The sequence below is a fragment of the Carcharodon carcharias genome, chromosome 28 (assembly GCF_017639515.1).
Source record: "Carcharodon carcharias isolate sCarCar2 chromosome 28, sCarCar2.pri, whole genome shotgun sequence".
In the NCBI taxonomy this organism is placed as follows: domain Eukaryota; kingdom Metazoa; phylum Chordata; class Chondrichthyes; order Lamniformes; family Lamnidae; genus Carcharodon; species Carcharodon carcharias.
Window position 1 is genome coordinate 28,172,430 of NC_054494.1, and position 26,551 is coordinate 28,198,980.

The window sequence follows — 26,551 nt, forward strand, 5'->3', positions numbered from 1 at the left end:
GGATAGGAAAAGGAGTTTGTGCGGTTCAGATGCATGATTTATTTGATGTTTGGTTATATTTTTCCTGACCGGTGTTCAATATTTGATTTATATTCTTGAAGAAAGAACTGTAACTGTTTTCCTTTTCCAATTTTGCCCCCCCCCACCCACCCCCCCACAAAGACCTGTTGATCCTTCCCTAACCAGTCATTATTCAGGTGCATTAATGGAGAATGGCATCAGACTAGTTGCTGAAACAGCAAATCTGCCAAACTGTGGACCACTTCCTTCCCTTAGGCCCACCCATGAACACATCATGTCTCTGCTGGTTAGCAATCAGCAGCAGGGACCCAGTCCACCCTCCCCTTTAGACTTGTCAAATCAACTGCAGATTTCTAATCGATCATTGCAACAGAGCTGTGAAGATGTATGATCCCAATATTATGCTGCAGGATGGGTAGCGACAGATAATTGAAGACTAAGTAAGAAAATCGCTTTGATTTTTAACATTTTCATCTTTGTCATCAAATCCTTCTATGGCCTCGCTAATCCCTATCTTTCTAACCTCCTACAACTCTCCCAAGATCTGTACACCCCTCCAATTCTGGCACCTGACCTATTGCCAATTTTCATCACTCCAGCATCACTGCCTGAACCCCAAGCTGGAATCCCCTCTCTAAGCCTCTCTGCTTCTCTACCTCTCTCTCCTCTGTCAAGCCATTCCTTAAACCCTACCTCTTTATCCAAGTTTTTAGTCACTTGTCCTAACATTTCTTTTTGTGGCTCGGTGTCAAAGTTTAGTAACGCTCCTGTGAAGTTTCATAGAAAGTTTTACTATGTTAAAAGTGCTACATAAACACAAGTTGTTGGTATTGGAAAGAACTTTAAGCTGGGGTGTCAGTTTCTTTAGTCTAGACAAAATAATTTGTCATTTTCAATCTAACTGATGTTAGAGTATGAAAGACAGGACAGCTCTTCAACAGAATGAAACTGGGTGTTTTTAAATTTGTTAAATTTATTATTTCACCGCACTCGTAAAAGTGATATGTCATTCCGAATTTTTAATCTGATGTGTTTGTGTAAATAGCTAAACAAAATTTCAGGAGGTTCTCATTGACGAATGGCCCTGACACGGTCCTAAACTGCAACCGTGGTTGATCCCTTCATTAAGGCTTTATTGAATTCTCGCATCAGCGAGGTGTAAGCTACAAGTTGTGTTCCCGTGCTGCCTGGTTCTTGCTGGGTTTTCTGATGCTGAGTTCCAAAAGTGACTCCGCTGGCAAGCATACTCTGCATTGCGTATGAAACACCGTGAGTCATTAGCCCTGACACCAGAAATTGCCCAAGAGGACTGTCATCCAACTGCATCGGGGTTCCTGTTCACTTTAAGATGCTCTGACATTTTCACTCCAGGAAATGTGAGAGCATTTAACTCCCACAATTACCCTCCATGTTGGATGCATCTGAATGTTGTGCCCTGTGATATTTTGTATAACATTCATTTTCCTTTCCCATGCTTCTGTATACTCGCAATTGCAAATAAATCCACTAATTGCTCTTAGCCTGCAAATAATTCTGATTTGAATTTTGGTTCAATTGCCTATACTGATGTAACTGAGAAATTTAGATGCATAAAGTCCATTTTGCTGCTATTAAAATAGTTGTAGGTTTTGGGTTGCGTTATGGTTGCAGAGACAGACTGCAAAAGGATAGTGTTACACGTTGACAATGTGCAGGTTTTCTGATAAAATTGCTGTCAGGTCTTCTGAAAAAAATGTTCCATTTTTTAAAAAAAACATTGTAACGCTAGAGTGTGATTTATAATTTATATATCAGGAATGTCTGAGGTTTTTGGGACATTTACTGACTGAATCAACCAATGAACAATCAGGTAAACCTGTGTTAAATGTAATAATTTTATCACATGCACAGTCACTGGAGAAGAGGAGTGTGGGATCTCCTACCGGTTTTCTTGGCATATGTTGCATCTCCCTCTCCATGTGATTAAGTTTATATACCAGATAAGAGGTTAGTTTCATCAATTGAGTGAAAGTTTAAGAAGTTAAAATATGAGCAGTTACTCTTTGTTCTGAAGGCTAAATTCTATTATTCTCCCACTTAATAGTGCATCCAGGATTTCAGGTGAGCCTTCTCCAGAGCCGCCCAGATGCCGCTGTGAGGTGCTCACTGGGTGGTGTCTGAAAGCAGCTCGTGGATAATGGCCCTGCCGAGTTCTCCTTCTGCCCTGTGAGGAAATATCTGACTAGCCATTCCATTCTGCACTCCGACATGATAGAGGTCGGGAGCTAACTTTGCTCGGGGGTTCAGGGATATGTCCTTGTACCATGCAATCCAACTTGACCCTTAATTTCCCAGGCGGTCAGTCTGTTGGCACCAGTGACCAGCTATGTGCAGGTTTTCAACGCTGTCAAGTGATTCCTTTTGAAGGATGTTTCCTGATGAAATCTTGTGAATAAGTTGGAAAACTGAATAATTGTTTGTAAAGGGAAACCATCTTTTCTTTCACATTAAACCTTAGCAGTTTTTCTTTGAATGTGTGTGTGCAGAGATATCTTCCCATATAGGCTGATCTGCCCCAAGAGTTTCCACATGAATGAACTTTGCCCTCTGTTCACTTTTTAATGTTTAGCAGTGGTTTAGAAAGTTCTGTTTGTTTCCTTATTTAGTCTTGGCCTCCGTTAGGGAACATTCCTCCTCAATAGAATAAACAGGATCTGCGTAGATCACTTGGAAATGGCAGTCCTCTTTGTCTTATCCCATAGTTAATATAAAAATGTCAAACTCGTTGCTCTCAACACTCGAAAAAGTCAGAGCTAAATAACACACAGCTTTAATCTGAATTGACATTTATTTTCAGTATTAACCAAATTGAACTATGGTTTCATTGAGTTATTGATGAAACAATAAGATAGGATATGAGGGGGAGATGGTGGTGTAGTGGGTAATGTCACTGAGCTAGTAATCCAGAGGCCTAGACTAAACCTCTAGGGACACTGGTTCAAATCCCACCATGGCAGCTGGTGGAATTTAAATTAAATTAGTAAATCTGGAATTGAAAGCTAGTCTCAGTAATGGTGACCGTGAAACTAACATCGATTGTTGTTAAGAAAATAAATCTGGTTCACTAATGTCCTATAGGGAAGGAAATCCGCTGTCCTTACCTGGTCTGGCCTACATGTAATATGGTTGACTGTTAACTGCCCTCCAAAATGGCCTAGCAAGCCATTTAGTTCAAGGGCAATTAGGGATGGGCACAAGTGCTGACATTGCCAGTCCCACCCACTTCCCATGAAAAAAGAAATGTTTTAAAAGTCCTGTGCGTTCTCTCTCTCTCTCTAACTCATTCACTCTCCTATGCTTCCCTTGCTCACTCAGTTGTATATTGCAGTCACCTGTTGCAGGATGCCATCACTAAGCTGCTTCTTTCTGTGTCCTTAAAAAGGTAGATAGATTTTCTTGAAAGCAGATAATGTAGTAGTGATGCAGGTAGCCAGTTAGCATAGACTTACCGTGCTGCAGGATGCAACTGGACACGTCTGAAGTGTCTAAAACAAGGAGCCCCTGATGTCATTACATTGTTTGAGGAGGGAGGGCAAGAGGCAGAGAACAGAAGGTTTCAAAGGGGGAAAATCAACAACTAAACCAACCAGAACCCTTCTTCACTCCTCCTTTCATCAACTTCTCTGCTGAAGGCCATGACTCATACACTTTCCTGTGTTTCATCCAAATACTTGTCCTCTATCAATGAAGGATGAAAACAACAACTTGTATTTATTCAGCGCATTAAAAAAAAAATCCCAAAGCAAAATTTGACACAGAGGATCATAAGATGATGTTATAGCAAATGGCCAAATGCTTTGGTCAAAGAGATAGTGTTTAGGAAGCATCTTAAAGAAAGAAAAAGATGCGGAGAGGAGGACAGCCGGAGGGCCCAAACAGCGGATGGCACGGAAACCAATGGTGGAGCGATTAGAACCGAGGATGGTCAAAGGGCCAGAATTAGATGAGCACAGATATCTCAAAGGGTTGTGGGGCTGTTGGACATTCCAAAGTTAGTGGGGGACGAGATCATGCAGGAATTTGAAAACACAGATGAGAGTTTTAAAATTGAATTGGCGCTTCAGCAGGAGCTGGTGTAGGTTAGCAAGGGGTGATGGGTGAACGGGACTCGGGACATGGATAACCTCAAGTCTATGGAGGGTGGAATGTGGGACACTGCAAAGAGTGCTTTGAAATACTCAAGTCTGGAGGTAACAAAAGCATGAGTGAGGATTTCAAAGCAGACAAGCTGAGGTGATGTGAAGTTGGATAATATTACAAAAGTGGAATTAGATGGTCTTAGTTATTGTATGGGTTTGTGGTCAGAAGCTAATCTTGGGCTAAAATGTGACACCAAAGATGTGACTGGTCTGGTTCAGTCTCAAACAGTTCCCAGGGAGAGTTTGCAGTAGGGACTAAAGAAAATGGCTTCAGTCATTGGAGGAAATTTCTGCTCATGCAGTATTGGATGTCGGACAAGCAATTTGATCATTTAACAATAATGGAGGAGTCAAGAGGTGGTGGTGGTGGTGGTGAGGTAGAGCTAGAGATCATCAGCATTCAAGTGAACACTCTTACTGTGCTTTTGGTTGATGTCACCAAGGGATAGCATGTAGAGGAGAAATAGGAGGGGGCCAAAGAAAAACCCTTGGGGGACACCAGAGGTAGCGGTGTGGCAGCAGGAAGAGAAGCCATTGCAAGTGTTACTCTGGCTATGATTAGATAGATAAGGGTGGAACTGGCTGAGAGCAGTCCCGCTCAGCTGGATGGCAGTGGAGACATGTTGGAAGAGGGTGGTGTAGTCAACCATGTCAAAGTGCAGACATGTCGAGTAGGATGAGGAGGGGCCATTTACCTTTGTCATAGTCACATAGGATGTCATTTGTGACTTTGGTGCGAGCCATTTCCGTACTGTGGCATGTTGGAAACCTGATTGGAGGGATTCACACATGGAGTTCCAGAAAGGATGGACATGGGTTTGAGAGGCAGCAACACATTCAAGGACTTTGGAGGGGAAAGGGAAATTGGGGAGGGGGCAGTAATTTGCAAGGACAGTGGGACCAAGGGTTGGATTTTTGGAGGAGAGAGGTGATGGCAGCAGATTTAAAGGAGGGAGGGACTACACCTGAAGAAAGAGAACCACTAACAACATCGGCTAACATGTGGGGACCAGGTGGGGAAATTGGGCAGTCAGCAGTTTAGTGGCAGTAGTGGATGGATTTGTTGAACAAGAAGCTCGTAGAAGGGATGAGAGGGGAATAGGAGAGGAACTAGAGAAAGATGTGAGTGACATTAATTGTTGGCAGGATTTTTGACTCTAGAAAACTTGATAGTTGAGCTGATGGCTGTCCTCCCCTGATTTGCAAGCAAGCGGGCGATTAAGTAGAAAGCCATTGGCTAACAGCTAGGAACAGGAAATGTTCCCCTGTCTGCCGTTAACTGTGTTCCTCTCTGCAGATGCTGCCAGACCTGCTGAGATTTTCCAGGTATTTTTATTTTAGTTTTGCCCTGTGGCTCCCCTGGCTGCAGTTAGAATGGGACTTGAATGTGGGACCTTCTGATCTATACAAGTCTGCAGTATGTTTGGTGTTGCTTAATTTACATTTTAATGGCCATTTGCCAACTTTGTAGTGAGGCCCTAAACAGGGCATAAATATAGTGAATCTATCTTTAATCTTACACTTTGTACGCACATTTCCTGCCGGTCACACTTCAGGTGTCATGCACTGTTAAATGCAAATTTCTGCTGTCAAATCTGAAAGCAGATCTTTAAAAATTAAGGGCCGTCACTTAGAATCTCTCCAGATTATTAGAGCAAGTGACCAAGTCAAGGATCAAAACCAAGCCAAGGATCCAACTTCTAGCCTAAACAGCAATCACATTTTGAATTAAACTGACCAATAATTAATATCATCAACTTTTGGCACTCAGAATAATGAGAATAATGCACCTTTGTTTCAAATGAAATAATGTTCCTGCCCTTGTAAAGCAACACGTTCTGCCGACTTGCTGAGCAGCACCTCGGGAGGGGAGTGAGTTTTCTGTCTGGCATCTGTCACACTCGACACCAGGTTTCAAAGTGCCAACAGAATAGAAAGTTGGGCCGTTATTTCATGCTGGTTTCTTCGCAATTGGAGCCGGGAAAAGCTACAAGCACCTGCCAACCAAAAGCATTAACTTATTGTCCTTGGGATGCGCCTATTTACAGCGCCGAGACTTCGTGGCGTTGAAGGGAAAGGCCGGATAGTGTATGGCACTTTGGTAGTTGAATAATGCCCAACCATTGCAGGGCACAGCGTTTCAGCTGTGTTAGAGCAGTGTGGCTTCTGATCTGTAAGCAATGCCACGAGATATCTGCATTTAAAAATGCTGGGGCTAGTTTGTAAAACTCATAATATGGCAACAAAGCTGATGCCTTTTTAATTAAACCATAGTGGGAGGGAGGGAACTTTTTTGCATAATTGATTTCACTTTTAAAACACCTTTCAGTTTTTCGGTAACGCTTCTTTGTCAACCATCTTGGGAATTGCCCGGTAGCCCTCCACAAACTGTGATTCAGTTGGAGTGTTCTAACCTCTTCTGACTCTGAAGTTAATGATGTGCTAAAGCCCAGCAGCTAAATATTGGGATCACAGCTCTGCTAAGCTGACCTGGCATTAGAGGCAAAGCGGGTGATTTGTTAAGAGAATCAATGTTGTACGTTTAGGCCAGGAGAGATGATACAGTCCAGTCTTCATAAACTTCCGGCTAATTTTCCGAGACATTTGATGCTGGGATCGTGGCCTCTGACCTGCAATTATACCCTGGAAATGTATGGTGGGATCCTTTGTCCAGAATCATTTGGAAACCCCAATACCTAACCCTTCTGCTGTTCTTTTCAAGATTGACTGGCATCCTCAACTCAAGTGAGTGAGGAACGTCACAAATAACAATCCTGGAATGTGTTCCATTTTTGAATTTGCGCATACGGCGCTACACTTCCTGGGATTCTCTTGCAGGATTTTATTTTGCCGGTCCCTTTATCTTTCCGTCAGCACTCCAAGGGAAGCTCCTCGCTGTCTGCTGTCCTCTGGCAATAAATTGGAGTCTGAGTCCCCAGTCCAAGTTTAGCTTCCCTGCAACCCCCTTCGCCCTCCAGCCCCCAACCTTCCCCATCCTCACGCTCCTTCTGTTTGGAAGTTGGGCCAATCCAGACTAACATAGGTTTTCCTGAGTGTAGCCCTGGCCATGTTCTATTTTCCAGCCATCGCCTTCAAGAACACTTGTACTCGAGCAGAGATCTTGGCTGATCTCTGCGTGTCGAACTGCCCTCTGAGGAGGAGGGTGAGCCTGAAATATCAACTGACAACAATTGCTTTCAGGCCTCCTAACCAGAAAACCCATCGAGGTATGGATTTCACAGCTTTGGAAATCTCCCTTCAAAAGGAGAGAGTGGGGTTTAAATTACTCATTCCAATTGCTGAGTGTTTGCCATGACTCATTATTCTGAAAGCTGGGCATCTCGTGTTTTCCTGCAGTGTTTTTGAAGAGAAAAGGACTGTGTGTTTATACAGTTCATGTCTTCGTATTTTGGTGAAGTGCCTCGAGGTGCTTTTCTGTGTGGAAGGCACCATATAACTACAATATGCTAAATAATAGTGAGGTTGTAAAGCACACTGAGGAGTAATCCCTCTCCCCTGCCTCCCACAGCTGTTTGACGCTGAAAATAAAGTGAGGTCTAAATGCATTTTAAGCAGCAATTTGCCTCAGACACAATTGTTGCCAGGAAATTATGCTTTACGGCCCCAATGAAAATTCAGTTTAGAGGCCAGCCTTCACCTGAGAATTGTTCTTCCTCTTTGAAGAGAAATAACTTGTGTTTACCGAGCTCCTTATCAATGTCCTTATACTACTGTGAAATGCTTTGGGGCGTGCTTTCTTAATTTATAAATACAATTTGTTATTGTCCCAGAGCTCTTTACAACTAATGAATAACTTCTGAAGAGTTGTTACACAAGCAGTCAAAGCAGAGTGAATGCATACGTGATGGTTGGCATGGTCGCTTTTACTGAGACTAGCTTTATATTCCAGATTTTATTCATTGAATTTAGATTCCACCAGCTGTCGTGGTGGGATTTGAACCTGTGTCCCCAGAGTATTATTAGCCTGGGCCACTGGATTACTAGTCCAGTGGCTTTACCACTATGCCACCATCTCACCAGACCATCTTACAAAGGTTCCGATGGTTCATGGCAAAGGAGAAGCAGTCCGCTAGTGAATGGGGGCTGTTCGCCTATGGAAATCCAGGGCAGTTGAAGAGATTGTTGTTTGATATGAACTGTAGTAATTGGGTCCTTCTGGGGCTCCAAAGACCCTGCTCCCTGGCTAGTAACCGGTCTTCATGTTGCTGCGTCCCACGTTTACATTGCAGGAACAAGTTCCCATACCCCAACAGTAGAACTGCAGATGCATATTTTCAGGGGTTTGGGGCCATTTCTCACGATATAAACATGAGGCGTCAAAGAATGGACATAACTCCCCAATCGTATGAGCCAGATGCTTTAATAGAATAATTCTAGTTCCCAGCAGGCAGGTCTTGCACCATTGGTGGTGATCCTAAAGTAAGCCCTGATTCTCCAGACGTGCTGCAGTATGGTTTGAAAGCAATGAATGGGCAGTTGCTTTCTACACTGCACAAGGCCAGTGCCAGGATGGCTAGTATCTGAAACACACAGTGGAGGGACTCGTTAAGAGTGGTGGCCCGATAGGCCCAGTGAGAATGGGAGCTGGTGGCAGATCTTTGTCAAGTGAACACAGCCTGAAGGTGCAGCTCATAGAACTGAGGAAAACGAGATAGGAAGCTAAGTTGAGGATGCTGACTCCTGTTGGAAAGTGGAGACCAGTGAGTTTAGTAGGCTGCAAACGAAGAGCTGGAAAAATATTGTTAGGTGATGCACACAGGTTAACTCAACCCAGGCAGTGGAGCTCATGCCTTATTTCTCTCCAAGAAGTTGTGATTCATCGTGAAACAAAGCTTCCATGTTCTTGCTGGAACTTGTTTCTCTATGTGAAAACCAGCAGTGGCTGGAGGAGTCGAGGTCTTGAATGGCGAAGGAGAGGCGCTTTTAGTTGCGCTGCTGGGCATTGCTTCACTTTTCAGTGACCCATTTCTCAATTTCAGGATGAAAACGAGACCCAACTTTCTTCCAAGTCCTCAGCACTAATTAAACCCCCACCTCCCTCCCTTACAGCGTGATGCTGTACATACGAACATTTAAAAAAAAAATGGAAGTTTAAAGAACTGTGTCTTTGAGTTGCCACGGAAGATCACCATCAGAGGAAGGGGCTACTGGTCAGCTAATGGTGACCTACAAAGCCCTCGCACTGCACTCCCACCTGCAGACCCCCCAAGAGATGAACAGTGGAGATGAAGAATCAGCAGCGTTGCAAAGCTGAGAGAAGAAGCATTGCTCGTGAGACGGAATGGTATAAAAGATGGATAACATGTCCGCTTTGCAGCTGCAGTCACTGAAATGGCATCCAGCAGGAGCACAGCTAAGGAAAAACATGACCCAAAAGCTGTTGGATTGTCACAAAAGCCCCACTGGTTTCACTAACGCTCTTCTAAAGGAAGTGAATCTTTTGCTCTTTCCCGTGCCTGGTCCTCAAAGGGAATCCAGTTCCACATCGATGTGGTTGACTGTCCTCTCCAGGTAACTGAACATTAAACCTCACCCTTGCCAAGGGGTGTCCAAATCCCGAGAATGATTTATTTTTTTAAAACTGCCCAGCCTGTGATTTTTCACCCTGTCCGGCCAGGAATGCTGCAGTGAGCACTTGCCTATTAATCGGCTAATATCGTCTTTCTCCCCTTCCAATGGCATCATTGTGGTGGGGGGGAAAGTACCTTCGGAGGGGTGGGGACCAGTCAAGGAAGAGAGAAATTGCATTGAAATAGCACCTTTCACAGCCCCAGACTCTCCCTTGTATTTCACAGTTTGGTCGTGTCGTGTTTTAATATCTGCAACATGGGGCAGGATTCCACCCCCACCCCCACCCGCCAAATTGGGGGCAAAGTTGAAGTGTGGGGGGGCCACCATTTTACGAAAGAGTGCACTCATCTCCCTGAGGCTAAGTGCTGCCTTTACTGTCAAAAATATTAAAGATAGAAGAGAGAAGAGAATTCCCTGACATGTCCCCTCATGTGACACTATTACATGAGTTGGGACAGGCCCATAATTTTTTTTAAAAGCTTGAATTAAATCTTTTTTAAAAGCTACACGAAACCTCACCCCGCCCGCGGATGAGGTTTCATTGCTTTTTCTAATTCCCGCCAAGGCTCCCGGCCTGTCCACCAACCTTAAGTTTGGACGGGCAGGTCCGTTGATCGGTTTAGTGGTCAACTGTGGCCATTGACAGGTGGGCGGGTGCACAGCTGATACTGCAGAGACCACCCCCCCCCACCTTCCTGAAAATTTAAATAGGGCGGGACAACATCAGGAGTTCTGCCCGATGTCACCGCGCGTCATGTTGCGCGTTGACGAGTGTGCCCCGATCCCCCCCCCCCCCCCGCTCAGCGACAGGAAAATCCTGCCCCATGTAGCAGAAAGGATGGGGATGTGGATTATTCTATGAACTAGGCAGAGTATGCAGAACCAGAGGGGCGTGTCCCAGAGTACATGTGCAAAGTTGAGCCTAATCATAGTGCTTATACCTTGGGTGTGGCTTGTACCTGTTGTGGTTTCTGAAAATTGGTTGAGATTTTCTTTGTCTGGGCAAGACTGGCATTTGCATTCGTCATATCACAAGATGGTTTTTTTTGGAGCCTTCCATTCTTCAGGCAGTACCAGCCCCCTTCAGTGCCCTGGTCTCTCACCTCTAACCTTTCAAGGGTGTGGCTGAGATCAGAACTCTGTGCATGAGGCACAGAACAATGGTCTTAGAATAACATCTATATCAGAAAAATAATGATGCAGCGGGCTGTCAGTCGATGAGTTGTGATCTCTAAGGTATGGCTTATTGCTATTGTGGTTTCTATGCAAATATGTGATAAGGTCCATGCATGAGCTTGATTGGCATAGACTAAATCTCAGCTGCATTGGTTTTACACTCCACTCCACCAGTGCAATGCAAAGCTGTAGATTTCTTTCTTTTCCTTTATTCATTCATGGGATATGGGTGTCACTGGCTGGGCCAGCATTTATTGCCCATCCCTAGTTGCCCTTGAGAAGGTGGTAGGGAGCTGCCTTCTTGAGTCACTGCAGTGCATGTGGTGTAGGTACACCCACAGTGCTGTTAGGGAGGGAGTTCCAGGATTTTGACCCAGCGACAGTGAAGGAACGGTGATATATTTCCAAGTCAGGATGGTGAGTGACTTGGAGGGGAACTTCCAGGTGGTGGTGTTCCCATATGCCTGCTGCCCTTGTCCTTCTAGATGGTAGTGGTTGTGTGTTTGGAAGATGCTGTCCAAGGGATATACAGCCTTTAGGAATCAGAAGGTTATGGGTTCAAGTCCCACACCAGAGATTTGAGCGCAAAACAATTCTATGGCTGGCACTGAGAGGGAGCTGCACCGTCAGAGCTGCTGCCTTTTGGATGTCCCGTCTGCTCTCTCAGATGGACGTATACGATCGCAGGACTTTATTTTGAAGAAGAGCAAGGGAGCTATTCCGCGTGTCTTGGGAAGCATTTACCAAGCACTAATCAACTCCAAACAGATTATCTGGTCATTGCTGCATTGCTGTTGGTGGGAGCTTGCTGTGCACAAATTGGTTGCCTCATTCTCTACATTGCCACGGTGACCACACTTCAAACAGAAGTGCTCCATTGGCTGTAAATAGGGACACCCTCAGGTGGTAAAAGGCACTATAAAAATGCAAGTCTTTTCTGTTGGTGTTATTTGCCATCTCTGGGCCATTGTCCTACATTTTGACAGGATTGGGTGGGAGAAGAGGGGATAATTTTGAAGTGTTTGAGAATTCTATTCAATAGTCCGGCAGCAATGAGGAGACAGAACTTCCATTCAAAATGATTGGGTGAATGTGGTACACACGATGCCTTGGAAGATCCGGTGCAGAATCAGTTGAGAGATGTTTTAAGAAGGAGACAGACACAGTGTGGGATGTGGGGGTGTCAAAAAATAGAGGAAAGGGCATAGCATTGGAATTCATGAAAATCAAGTGTTGTCATGACTAAAAGATAGAGAGACTCAAAGCTCAAGTGGCCCTGTAAAGTTGGCCTAGTCATCCAGGGTAACTAACTACCAGGGTTTACATCCCCAGAGGCAAATATTCATTTGGAATTTACGCTGGAATTCTTTGCTGTGGCTTAACCTCATTATATTTTCACAATCAACACCTGAATTTAATGTAAAGTTTCATTTCATTTTACCAAGGAGCTGTAAAAGGGCCTGAAGCATCACATGTGATGCAGTACTTGGAACCGCTTGGGACTTTATCAAGAAAGAGTATTTTCCCTCAGTTCTGACGTGTTCTGGGGATGAACCAGAAAGCAGCACAGTATACAGAGCAGTTTTACCCTTGCTGATTGTTGACGCACAGATGTGGCACAGAGACTGATGCATCTTGAAGTTATTCGGAAGTGCTCCCATGTGCTGGCTTGTCCCAGAGCGATAATGCTGTGTCTGATCTACTTGAGAGTAAACACTTAGTGGCAACGCCTGGAGCACCTCTCAGCACTTCAGTGGCAGCGTCACCCAGTGAGTGCTGTAGGGTGAAACATTTCTAGGACCTGCCCTGACATCCTTTTCTGGAACATATCCATTCTCAAGAATTAAGGTTACTCGTTGATTTAGTTCATTTCTTTCAGTATTAATAGTTTGCACTATTTTCTTCCCTTTTGTAAAATATTGTCATATCTGACAGTGATTTTGCTCTAAGGTACAGTGGTACTGAGGTGTTCTGCTGATCCAGAGGGGGCAAAATGCGAGTTTGTGCCTGTAATACCCAATGTCACACCTTGAGATGGCAAGTGGCAGGGAAGTGGTTGAGGTACCGAGCGGAAACCAGAAGTTTCTCTGTACAATTGCACACTTGGTGACTATTCACTGAACCATGTCAAGGGTCCTACAATCTGTGCTTTGTGAGAGAGTGGAGGTCGAGGGCAAAATAATTGCTTTAGAGAGAGAAGGAAAATGTATACCATGTACCGTTTTGCTTATTGCACAACTTTTGAGATCCATGCCGCTCAGAAGCTTCGAGGAAGCCCCTGTTTTGTTTGCATCTTTATTCTGTCTCACCAGTTCTCTTCCCTTTGCCTCCTTCCCTCACCTCCTGATAGCAGACACACAGTCCCACAGGTCCACCCTCCATTTCTCACCCAGTGAGGCAATATTGACACTTGAACCATGACAAATGGTGTCCAATAATAAACCTTCAGATTTTCTCTTGTTTCCAAATCTTCCTTTCTCTACCAATACTCAACATGGTACCCCACCTACCCCCAATGTTTAACCCCCCATATTTAAACCCCCACTTTCAATCAGACCAAAATTCTAAGAGATTCTTCAATTAGAAGAGGTCATTCAGATTGTTGAACCTCTACCAATTTGTTAGTCACTGCAGCTCTATCATTTCAATTCCTATTTCCTGTCCCTTTTTTGTATCTCTTTCTCCCTAAGTACATAGGAACAGGTGTAGATCCTTCAGAAACCTGAAGCTATTCAGTTAGATCATGGCTGACCTATACCTTGAGCCCTGTTCTCCTACCTTAGCTCCACACTTCTGGATACCCTTACTGAACAAAAAAGAATCTATTGATCTCCGTCTTACCAGCTTCAATTAATCCCCAGCATCCACTGCCTTCTGGGAGAGGGAATTCCAAGCTACCCCCACCCTCTGTGTGACGAAGTGCTATAAAATATAGATGTGTTGTGAAATAATTTTCCCTTATAAGCACCTCAATTACTTTGGCATCGATAGTCTTTTGGCTATGTGCATTCTGTGTTCTTGCAAGCATTTGTGCTTCTTTTATTCATTCATGGGATGGCAAGGCCAGCATGGGCAAGGCCAGCATTTATTGCCCACCCCTAATTGCCCTCGAATGGAGTGGCTAGCGTTAAAAGCCAGTCACATTGCTGTTGGCCTGGAGTCACATGTAGGCCAGACCAGGTAAGGATGGCAGATTCCCTTCCCTGAAGGGCATTGGTGAACCAGGTGGGTTTTTAGAACAGTCGCTGGTCACCATTACTGAGACGAGCTTTACAGCCCAGGTTTATTTATTGAATTCAAATTCCAAGGTATAGATCAGCCATGATCTAACTGAATGGCTTCAGGTTTCTGAAGGATCTACACCTGTTCCTATGTACTTAGGGAGAAAGAGATACAAAAAAGGGACAGGAAATAGGAATTGAAATGATAGAGCTGCAGTGACTAACAAATTGGTAGAGGTTCAACAATCTGAATGACCTCTTCTAATTGAAGAATCTCTTAGAATTTTGGTCTGATTGAAAGTGGGGGTTTAAATATGGGGGGTTAAACATTGGGGGTAGGTGGGGTACCACCTTTTGATTTGATGGGGTTTGAACCCATGTCCCCGGAGGATTAGCCTGAGCTTCTGGATTACTTACCCAGTGACATTACCAAGACACCACCATCTCCATCACACCCTTCAACTAATTGGAGACATCATTTCTGAATTCATTTTGTACCTCCACTACAAGCAAGTAAAGTGTCCCTAGTTCTGAATTCCCTATCTAGAAGAAAGGGTAGTTTCTACCTGTCATATAGTTGCCTTCGGGAACGAAGCCTCAAGGCAGCAAAGGCTGCTTTTTTAAGCAGGTATGCACATTTTTTTCCACTGCTTTTTATAACCCCAACCCTAACCTCACAAACCCTTTCTAGACTGGATGCCACTGGAGATCAGCAAATCCAGGAGTGATGGACGTCTGGGACTTGGTGAAAGTTAGGACCTGAACAGCAGAGTTAAGGCGTCAGATGGGAAGCCAGTCAGGAGTGCGTTGGAACAGTCAGGTCTAGAGGTAACAAGGGCACAAATTAGGGGTCTAGCAGCAGATGAGCTGAGACAGGGATGGAGCTGGACCCTGTCACCGAGCCGGAAATAGGTGGTCTAAGTGATGGCCTGGATATGTGGTCAGAAGCTCATCTCGGGTTCAAATACAACAGCAAGGTTGTGAACAGTCTGGTTCAGCCTCACCCAGTTGCTGGGGAGAGGGATGGAGTCGGTGGCTAGGGAATGGAGCATGTGGCGGGGACTGAAGACAGACAATACCCCCACTCTTCCTGGTATTTAGTTGGAGGAAATTTCTGCTCATCTGTACTGAATGTCAGTACAGTGGTAATGTCACTGGACTAGGTAAACACCCTCGGGCCCAGGGTTCAAATCCCACCACAGCAGCTGGTGGAATTTAAATTCAGTTTTTAAAAATAAATCTGGAATATAAAGCTAGTCTCCGTAATGGTGACCATGACAACTATCATTGATTGTTGTAAAAACCCACCTGGTTCACTAGGGATGGATCTTTACCCAGGCCCACAATGTGGTTGACTCTGAGCTGCCCTCTGAAATGGTCTAGCAAGCCTCTCGGTTGGAGGGCAGTTTAGGGGTGGGCAACAAATGCAGTGACACCCATGGTCCATCAAAGAATAAGGGAGGAGAAAAAAACAAAACATTTGTACAGTTAATAAAAGGTCAAAGTCCGGAATTAGGAGCTGAGATTTTGCAGCAGGACAGAGAAAAATGAGTGAGAAGGAAGGGAGTTGAATTTTTTAACAACTGGTAAATAGTGCGCTTGCTATTCCTACCCCTGTCGTGTTAAAATACCCAGTCATCTTACTGATATAAGGGCTTCACAAGAGGATGGAGCATTTGTTACAAAAGATGTGCCTCAGTACTTATCTTTTGAAAAATGCATTTATTATAAAAATACATGTGAGTTACAGTGACACAGAAGGAGGCTTACCTTTTCAGGAGCAAGTGAGCCATTTTGTTTTAACAATCTGCCTGTTTACCAGAGAGCCCATTAGGATACATTCTGTTTCCCGGTGCATGTCAGTTCAGCTTGGTGCTGGCAGCCCAGCGACAGAGAGAAAATTACCAATAAAGACGAATAATTTATTGCCATTTTAGCTGAAGAGCACAACACACATCTGAGCTAGTTTTACAGATTCCGCTGTTGGTGTTGGTGTTGGGGTTGGTGTTGTGGGATGGGGGTAGAGTTAAATTGTCCATTCAGGGAATGTTTCTGATTCTGATTCCATGTTCAACAACAGATAGTTCCGGCCCGGTTTAAATATTGTGTGAGATGTACGGATTCTGGAAACGAGAGGCTTTTTAAAGAGAAATGGCTGGGGATTTGCAGTGCTGTCTGTCAGAGCCCAGGACCTTCAGAATCGAGCCACTCCAAGCAGACACCATCATCTTTGTGTGTGTGTGTGTGTGTGTGTGTGTGTGTGTGCGCGCACATTGCTGGTGTTCGTTTCTCTCTCAAAATGGCCGGTTTATATTGTACAGAGCAGTCTGGGGGCCTCTGAGCTGTTGAGGCTGCAGTGTGTATGTTTTGACATGGCTGCCTGTTGTCTCAATGTACACTTTGTTCCTCTCAGTAGCACTCCCAGCACTGCGCTTGATGTAAAGAGGCTGCGCTCAACAGCGATGACATCTGCAGTGCAGTGATAGTATCAGGTGGGTAAAAAAAGACAAGGGCTGCTTGTAGTCGACACGTTCATAGTGATCCATCTGATGTGATCAAATGCTTATTGGTAAATTCCTCCCCTGATGCTAGAAGCTCTGATGGTTTAATGGTTTGCTAGGACTGCCACCTTGTGGCTATCTACAGTATCAGCAATACTTGACTTTTCATAGGAGATACTGAGAATGTTTGATGTAACTTCAAAGTTAAGTATCAACATCATTATTGCAGCCATGAACTCCATCTAAGCATTTTTTTTGGGGGTGGGGTGGAATTGTAAAACTAGCCCTGGCTTTGATACAAGGAATGAATAAAGGCAACATTTTGAATATAAACCTGATTTTAAAATCTCCTCCACCTCCTGATGCTTCACCACACCCCCTCCCCCCCTACCTTTCTCATTTCCTACCCCCGCTGTTCCATTTTCCCCCTGAGAGCAGGGCAGCCAAGCTGGGGGCATCTACTGCACAGGACCGTAGAATTCGGCACCATCCAGCATCTTACTAAAGTATGTTCAAGAACATTGAGCTGGATGCATGAGTTTTATAGAATTGACAGCACAGAAACAGACCACCCAGCCCAGCTGGTCTATGCCGGTGTTTACCCTCCACATGAGTCCTCTGCCGCCTCTCCTCATTTAAACCCAGCAATGTAACCTCCTATTCCTTTCTCCTTTGTGTTTACCTAGCTTCCCCTTAAACACATCTATGCTATTTGCCTTAGCTACTCCCTTGTGGTAACAGGTTGCACATTCTAACCACTCTTTGTAAAGAGGTTTCTCCTGAGTTCCTTGTTGGATTTATTAGTGGCTGTCTTAGATTTAATGCCCCTTGTTTTCTGGTCTTCCCCCACAAATGGAAGCATTTTCTATGTGTCTCCCCTCTCACACGCCTCCTTAGTTTTAAAGCCCTCTACCGAGTGCCCCCTTACCCCCCGGCCTTCTCTACTCTAGAGAGAAGTTGCCCCAGGGGCTGTTAGTCTTTCCTGATGGTTATAACCTCTCAGTTCTAACATCATCCTTGTAAAATCCTTGTCACACCTCCTTGGGAACCCGGATGCTCGGTGTCGGCAAGCAATAGTTACGCAGGCCGCGGTGGTAGGGGCTGACCCCACCTCTCATCTGACAAATTCGTGGTGGCACTTCCCAGCAGGCATCACTGGATCGCGAGCAGGAGCCCTGGGGTGGTGGGGGGCGGGGTGGGGGGTACTCCATCTCTCGCTGGCGCAGGGGTGGGTGAAGCCACCCGCTGTGCCAGCCGAATCGGCACTGCCAGCGCTCGCACCTGAGGCGACAAAGTGTACCTGGAGGTGTCTCTGAGAGGTGGGGTGAAGTGACAGATAAACGTGAGTCCCTCTGTCGCGTAACCAAAACCAGCGCTGACCCCCATCACTGCGCAGTCTGGAATGTTCCCCCGTATGTTAACTCTTCTGATGCGCGTGTGTTTGAAATAGTCAGACTTTAGACTCGAAATGCCGGGGTTTCATTCAGTGCGTTTCTCACAACTCTCCGTGTGGCAGGTAGACTGATGCATTGTTACTCGACACATGACTTCAGTGAAGCAGCAATATGGGGCACTCCGGATGTATGTTCTCAAAACAGTCAGTTCCTATTTCTTAACGAACAATATAACACAGTGTTCATTCATATTCAAGGATTAGCTGTAATAAGGACATTGCTGGTGTTGTCCAATACTGAGAATATCCACGCAAACTCCTGTGAAACAATCATGTCTGAGGAGGTTACAAACAGGTGATTCTCTACCTGAGCTCCCTCCCTGTAAAGACATCAGCGCTTTTAGTTAAATGTTTTGAGAATATGATCCTTCTCATTAGGCGTTTGTGTTGGATGTGCTGGAATAAATAACAAACCCAGGAAAGCACACCGCCATCAATAAATCCTTGAGTTTTATGTCAGAAATTTTTAATGAGCTTAAGAGGATTATTGGAAGTGTGCCCCAGATGAGTATAAATTACCATCGCACCACAAACATAAAAATTAACAACTCTTTAAATGTAAGATGACAGTTGGATGAGGATGGGTCAGTTCTACAGTGGGTATTGTATGGGCCTGGTTGTTGATTCAGGTCATAATGCAGGAGCCAAACTCTCCAAATGAAAAAGCCTCCATTTTGTCTGTTTCTCAAATGGTGAACTTTGATTTAGGCAGGAGGGTCTCTTTCTGTACTCATACCGTGTGAGAGGTGCTGTGTGCCTGTGACTCCGGTGTGTGTTTGTGTCTGTGTGTGACAGTGTTGCTATGTGTCTGTGTGTTTGACTCTGTGACTGTGTGTGTGTGTGTAAGAGACTGAGCAGTAACTATCCCAGGACAACCACTGGACTTAATCCCAGTCAATCTTCACAACTTTAAAGACCTTAATGTGTACTTTTAAAAATTGTCATCAACAATTCTTTTTTGGAAGGATAAGGTTCTTATCCAGGTCTTTTTCTCTCTGCACAGCTCTCCTGTCGTCGTGGTGCGAGGATTTAGGACGACTCCTGTTACTTCGCCACCAGAAGAGCCGACAGAACGACACCCCTGGTAAACTGCCCATGCAGCCACCCATGAACCCTATGAACTCCATGAAACCAACACTCCCTCCTGGGCCTCACAGGTCAGTCACTATACATGAGATTTTCTACAGTCTCCCTTCCAACTGTCCTCCGAGACATTCTGCTATCTAAGGCGGTGGAGGGGGAGTGAGGGGCATTGCATTAATCGCAAATAAAACTAGCATAAGTGTTCCATACAGAGAGATGCAGATGGAGTTTTAAGGGTTAATACTTTGTATACAGGAGGATAGCTTGGACTCTGTGACCTGCTGATCTCTGGGGCTGTTAGTGATCTGCTGATCTGATCTGATCTCTTGGGACTGTTTGTGATCTGCTGATCTCCTGGAGCTGATTGAGATCTACTGATCTCTTGGGACTGTTTGTAATCTGCTGATCTCTTTGGACTGTTTGTGATCTTCTGATCTGATCTCTTGGGACGGTTTGTGATCTGCTGATCTCCTGGGACTGTTTGAGATATACTGATCTCTTGGGACTGTTTGTGATCTGCTGGTCTCTTGGGATTGTTTGTGATCTGATCTCTTGGGACTGTGATCTGCTGATCTCTTGGAACTGTTTGTGATCTGCCGATCTATTGGGACTGCTTGAGATCTGCTGATCAATTTGGACTGTTTGTGATCTGCTGATCTCTTGGGACTGCTTGTGATCTGCTGATCTCTAGGACTGCTTGTGATCTGCTGATCTCTGGGACTATCTGATTTGCTGATCTCTTTGACTGCTCGTGATCTGCCGATCTCTAGGGACTGTTTGCGATCTGCCGATCTCTAGGGACTGTTTGTGATCTGCCGATCTCTAGGGACTGTTTGTGATCTGCTGATCTCTTGGACTGCCCGTGATCTGCTGATCTCTGGGACTGTATGTGATCTGCCGATTTCTTGGGACTGTTTGTGATCTGCCGATTTCTTGGTACTGCTTGTGATCTGCTGATCTCTGGGACTGTCTGTGAGCTGTGGATCTCTTGTGACTGCTCATGATCTGCTGATCTCTGAGACTGTATGTGATCTGCTGATCTCTTGGGACTGTTTGTGATTGATCACTGGGGCTGTTTGTGATCTGCTGATCTTTTGTGACTGCGATCTGCTGATCTATGTAGCTGCCTGTGATCTGCTGATCTTATCTGATCTCTTGGGATTGTTTGTGATCTGCTGATCTATGTGGCTGCCTGTGATCTACTGATCTTATATGATCTCTTGAGACTGCTTCAGATCTGCTGATCTCTTAGGACTGTGTGATCTGCTGATCTCTTGAGACTGCTTGAGATCTGCTGATCTCTTGGGACTATTTCTGATCTGCTGAACTCTTGAACTGCTTGTGATCTGCTATCTCTGGGACTGTCTGTGATCTGCTGATCTCTTGGGACTGTCTGTGATCTGCTGATCTGATCTCTGGAACTGTTTGATTTGCTGATCTTTTGAGACTGCTGGAGATCTGCTGATCTCTTAGGACTGTTTCTGATCTGCTGATCTCTTAGGACTGTTTCTGATCTGCTGATCTCTTAGGACTGCTTGAGATCTGCTGATCGATCTCTTGAGACTGTTTGTGATCTGCTGATCTCTTGGGACTGTTTGTGATCTGCTGATCTCTCAGGACTGTGTGATCTGCTGATCTTTTGGGACTGTTTGTGATCTGCTGATCTCTTGGGACTGTTTGTGATCTGCTGCTTCTTATCGTGTCCATGGACAGTCTATACATGGCCCAGCCAGAACTGGACACATTTTTGCACCTTGTTGTTGAATTCGGCAAGATCTGCAACAGTGCAGGGTTCCTCTAGTGATAGGCATTGCAGGAGGTGTTGCATAGTCTGTGGCTCAGTTCCACATTCACAAGTTATCGGGCAGGTTGTATATCCCCATTTGCTTAGTGGCACCTTTGAACGACCTACACCAGTCCTAAGTCTGTTAAGGCACTTCCAGGTTGCCCGGTTGCAATTAGCTCCTGGGGGAAGGCTTTCATCTGGTAGAATTTCCATTGCTGGGGTTTGTTTGAGACTGGTGAGCTGGTCTTTCCACAAAGCGATGCGGGCTTCAGATGGGGTTGAATGTAGTGGAACAACACTGTTCATGAAGCTCTTCCTTGACTTTAGCGGCTGGGTGTCGGTTTATGACCATGTAGAGGGTGCCTCTCATCTGCTTATCAGCTTATCTCTTGGGATTATTTGTGATCTGCTGATTTCTTGAGACTGCTCATGATCTGATCTCTGGGACTGTTTGCGATCTGCTGATCTCTTGGAACTGTTTGCGATCTGCTGATCTCTTGGAACTGTTTGTGATCTGCTGATCTCTTGGGACTGCTTGAGATCTGCTGATCTCTTGGGACAGCTTGAGATCTGCTGATCAATTTGGACTGTTTGTGATCTGCTGATCTATTGGGACTGTTTGTGATCTGCTGATCTCTTGGACTGCTGGTGATCTGCTGATCTCTGGGACTGTTTGTGATCTGCCGATCTCTTGGGACTGTTTGTGATCTGCTGATCTCTTGGACAGCTCGTGATCTGCTGATCTCTGTGGCTGTCTGTGATCTGCTGATCTCTGGGACTGCTTATGATCTGCTGATCTCTGGGACTGTCTGAGGGCTGTGGATCTCTTGTGACTGTTTGTGATCTGATCTTTTGGGACAGTTTGTGATCTGCTGATCTTTTGGGACAGTTTGTGATGTGTTCTCTTGGGACTGTTTGTGATCTGCTGATCTCTGTGGCTGCCTGTGATCTGCTGATCTGATCTCTGGGGATTGTTTGTGATCTGCTGATCTATGTGAATGCCTGTGATCTGCTGATCTTATCTGATCTATTGAGACTGCTTGAGATCTGCTGATCTCTTAGGACTGTGTGATCTGCTGATCTCTTGAGGCTGCTTGAGATCTGCTGATCTCTTGGGACTATTTCTGATCTGCTGAACTCTTGAACTGCTTGTGATCTGCTATCTCTGGGACTGTCTGTGATCTGCTGATCTCTTGGGACTGTCTGATCTGCTGATCTCTTGGGACTGTCTGTGATCTGCTGATCTCTTGGGACTGTCTGTGATCTGCTGATCTCTTGGGGCTGTCTGTGATCTGCTGATCTCTTGGGGCTGTCTGTGATCTGCTGATCTCTTGGGACTGTTTGTGATCTTCTGATCTCTTGGGGCTGTCTGTGATCTGCTGATCTCTGGCTGTCTGTGATCTGCTGATCTGATCCAAGGGACTGTTTGTGATCTGATCTCTTGGGACTGCTTGTGATCTGATGATCTCTGGGACTGCATGTGATCTGCTGATCTCTTGGACTGCTTGTGATCTGATGATCTCTGGAACTATGTGATCTGCCGATCTCTTGCGACTGTTTGTGATCTGATCACGGGGGCTGTTTGTGATCTGCTGATCTCTTGTGACAGTTTGTGATCTGCTGATCTCTTGTGACAGTTTGTGATATGCTGATCTTTGGGGACTGTTTGTGATCTGCTGATCTCTTTGGGCTGTTTATGATCTGCTGATCTGATCCGATCTATGGGACTGTTTGTGATCTGCTGATCTTATCTGATCTCTTGGGACTGTTTGTGATCTGCTGATCTTATATGATCTCTTGGGTCTTCTTGAGATCTGCTGATCTCTGTGGCTGCCTGTGATCTGCTAATCTCTGTGACTGTCTGTGATCTGCTGATCTCTGTGGCTCTCTGTGATCTGCTGATCTGATCTGATCTCTGGGATTGTTTGTGATCTGCTGATCTCTTTAGGACTGACTGGTTTTGATCTGCTGATCTCTTGGACTGCCTGTGATCTGCTTATCTCTTGGGACTGCTTGTGATCTGCTGATCTCTTTGGGCTGTTTATGATCTGCTGATCTCTTGGGGCTGTCTGTGATCTGCCGATCTCTGTGGCTGTCTGTGATCTGCTGATCTCTGTGGCTGTCTGTGATCTGCTGATCTCTGTGGCTGTCTGTGATCTGCTGATCTTTGGTTGCCTGTGATCTGCTGATCTGATTTGATCTCTGGGACTGCTTGAGATCTGATCGATCTCTTAGGACTGTTTGTGATCTGCTGATCTCTCAGGACTGTCTGATCTGCTGATCTCTCAGGACTGTCTGTGATCTGCTGATCTCTCGGGACTGTTTGTGATCTGCTGATCTCTCGGGACTGTTTGTGATCTGCTGCTTCTTATCATGTCCATGGACAGTCTATACATGGCCCAGCCAGAACTGGACACATTTTTGCACCTTGTTGTTGAATTCGGCAAGATCTGCAACAGTGCAGGGTTCCTTTAGTGATAGGCATTGCAGGAGATGTTGCATAGTCTGTGGCTCAGTTCCACATTCACAAGTTGTCGGGCATGTTGTATATCCCCATTTGCTTAGTGGCACCTTTGAACGACCTACACCAGTCTTAAGTCTGTTAAGGCACTTCCAGGTTGCCCGGTTGCAATTAGCTCCTGGGGGGAGGCTTTCATCTGGTAGAATTTCCATTGCTGGGGTTTGTTTGAGACTGGTGAGCTGGTCTTTCCACAAAGCGATGCGGGCTTCAGATGGGGTTGAATGTAGTGGAACAACACTGTTCATGAAGCTCTTCCTTGACTTTAGGCGGCTGGGTGTCGGTTTATGACCATGTAGAGGGTGCCTCTCATCTGCTTATCTGCTTATCTCTTGGGATTATTTGTGATCTGCTGATTTCTTGAGACTGCTCATGATCTGATCTCTGGGACTGTTTGCGATCTGCTGATCTCTGGGGCTGATCTTTGAGACTGTTTGTGACCTGCTGATCTCTTGAGACTGCTTGCAATCTGACCTCTGGGACCGTTTTTGATCTGATGATCCCTGTTGGTGATCTCTGGTACTGTGGGTGGTTTCCTGATTACTGTGACCAAGCTTGGATCTCAGCAGTGATATCATGTTTCATTAGCAGCCGTGAAGCTGGTGTAACTTGAGCGCAGGAGAGAAGGTAGAATGATACCCATGATTTACTGCACAGGGCCATAGATACCCATAGTGTCCAGGCGATGTTTGGTGATGAAAATGGAGGCACATCTTTGGGAACAGTGCAGAGGGTTACAGTTAACCTGATGATATGCTGAGTACAGAATGTAGGGGAATGTCAGTTTACACCACTCCAAATGTATAAGGTATAATATCCATTAATACAAACATTGCTGAGAACAGACTTTGAGATATTTATAAAGCAACATTATTTTGAGAAGATTGTAAAATGGGATTGCTGCTGTTAATTAGCTGGATGAGTCTGTTAATTTTTTTATTAATGCAACTGGCAAAGCTTATTGAGGCACCAACCTCCTGGTCTGTTGAGCTACTTCTGAATAATGCCTCCCATTATTATTGCTGAATGGTTTCCGAAGGACACATCTATGAGTTTATTAAGTCTTTCAAAATTGTCTTTTTATTCAGCTGTCGTGCTGCATGAAATAACAGACCATTTCAGCCGAGCCTTTGTTCTATTCTCTCTCCACTTGCATCTCTTATAAGCTGTGAAACACACAGTCAAACAAAAAAAAATAACAAATTCAGAGGAGGCTGCACCTGTTATGTCTGCACAGAGTTAGGAGATTGCAGCCAGGTCACAGTTTATAGAGGTGCTTCATTTAACCTTCAGACATGGGAAGCGAAACTCAGACAATCATCCTCTCCTACTCACTATCCAGTGGCTCGTGTGTGCATGCACACGAGTGCTGTTGATTAATGGAGCATTTTATTACCGATATAATTAACACATCCCTGAAATGTATAATCTTCTTGCCAACAGGTTCAGCTTTATTGTTCTTTTGTGGGGTGGAGTGGCTGCTAGCTTGTAATGTTGTGGTTCCTTATTAGCAATAAATCTGGGAGTTATCTTTGAGCAGCTGCTGGCTCAGAATACACCCGGGGCTGTTGCTGAGTGCTTTGTCGACGCTGGTGACACAGAAAAGGGCCCTGCCACAGGCAACTTCCTGTCAACCGGACAAAGTAGCTGAAGATCCCCGGTGGTCACAATTAGACCAAACTCAACTTTTCTATGTGTAGCATGAGGGATGAAGGGTCTTATTTTCTATCAGGTGCACATTTACCTCAGACATAGAACAATAGATTCTTCTCTGTGCGACAATTGATATACGTGTGTGCCTGGTTATATGCATTGCTCATGTTAATTTGGAGGATGGAATCTCTCTCTGGGCCTTCCTGTGTCTTGCTCATGTTGCTGTTTTTCTCGGTCTCTCCTAGGTGTCAGGCGTGGCTCAGTGGTAACATTCTCACCTTAAACTCAGAAGGTCATGGGTTCAAGTCTCACTCCAAAGACATGAGCACATAATCTAGACTGTCAGTTCAGTGGAGTACACCCTTGGCACCTCTATCCTGCCCTACCTTCCGTTGGCTTTGCCTCATACCCGATCGCCCATTCCCTCCCGGCTTACCCCCATTGCTTCACCCTTCATCTGTGCTCTTTCTCATGCCATACCACATGTTCCTCTCCCCACACCCCTCCTCAAAAGCTGCATTATTCTGCCACCTGCCTCTTGTTAATGCAGCCTCTGTCACCATGACACCCGCTTCCACACCTCTATGTCACTGACAAGCCCTGATAGTTTCCTTAATCCCCTTCTCCCTTCCTGCAATCAGTGGCCTGTGGAGCTGAGAACCCACATCAAACATCACTATTTCTCATTTACATGGATGAATTGAATTCAGAACCCCAACACAAAGTGTGCAGGTGGTACAACGTTAGGGTAGGCATCAAGCAGGTAACTCCAAGATTACAGAATGGGTTGGGCGAGATAAGGAGGTGAGAAGAACAATGGAGATGATTTTATTGTTGGTCAACTTCAGGTACTGACTGCATGCAGGAAGAAAAAATTAAGCAATGCATTTAGTCCATGAATGGTGTTGAAATAACAACAGATGAATTCAAGAGAAATTTTGGAGGCTTAATAGACTCATCAAGTCCAACCAAAGCAGAGCTTCAACCAGCAAAACCAATAAAGGCTGAACTACGCAGTCAACATAGTGAACGGTGTATAGTGCTCTAGTCAGGACTCACTTGGAGTACAGTGCCCATTTCTCATCACTGAGACACAGGGGAAACATTCAAACACTGGAAAGTTGACATCTCATGTCAACAATCTGATGAGGATCGACTGGAGAAAGTTGGACTTTTTAACCTGGAATGCAGGCATTTGAGAGACCATTTTTAAAGATATCTTAAGATAGTTAAGACAATGGAAATAGCAAATTCAGGATATTAACTTGTGAAAGGAGGATAGTTCAAACGAAGAAATAGTGAATGTAGGAGAGATGCCATGAAATTCTTCATCACATGAAGAATAATCAACATACAGAATGAATTTCCG

At 45.0% G+C, this 26,551-nt stretch overlaps 1 protein-coding gene across 18 annotated transcripts in view; it reads left to right on the plus strand.

The window, feature by feature from the left end:
• zmiz1a (zinc finger, MIZ-type containing 1a) overlaps positions 1 to 26,551 on the plus strand; it is a 411,800-nt gene that overhangs the window by 346,674 nt on the left and 38,575 nt on the right. For 15 of the 18 annotated variants that reach the window (XM_041176087.1, XM_041176086.1, XM_041176089.1 and 12 more), the window contains one exon: positions 19,146 to 19,299. In XM_041176087.1, coding sequence (XP_041032021.1) covers positions 19,146 to 19,299 — 154 coding nt within the window. Of the gene's footprint in view, positions 1 to 11,007; positions 11,028 to 16,601; positions 16,681 to 19,143; positions 19,300 to 26,551 lie in introns of those variants that run through there. The other 3 variants (XM_041176102.1, XM_041176096.1, XM_041176094.1) reach the window with 3 other exon arrangements.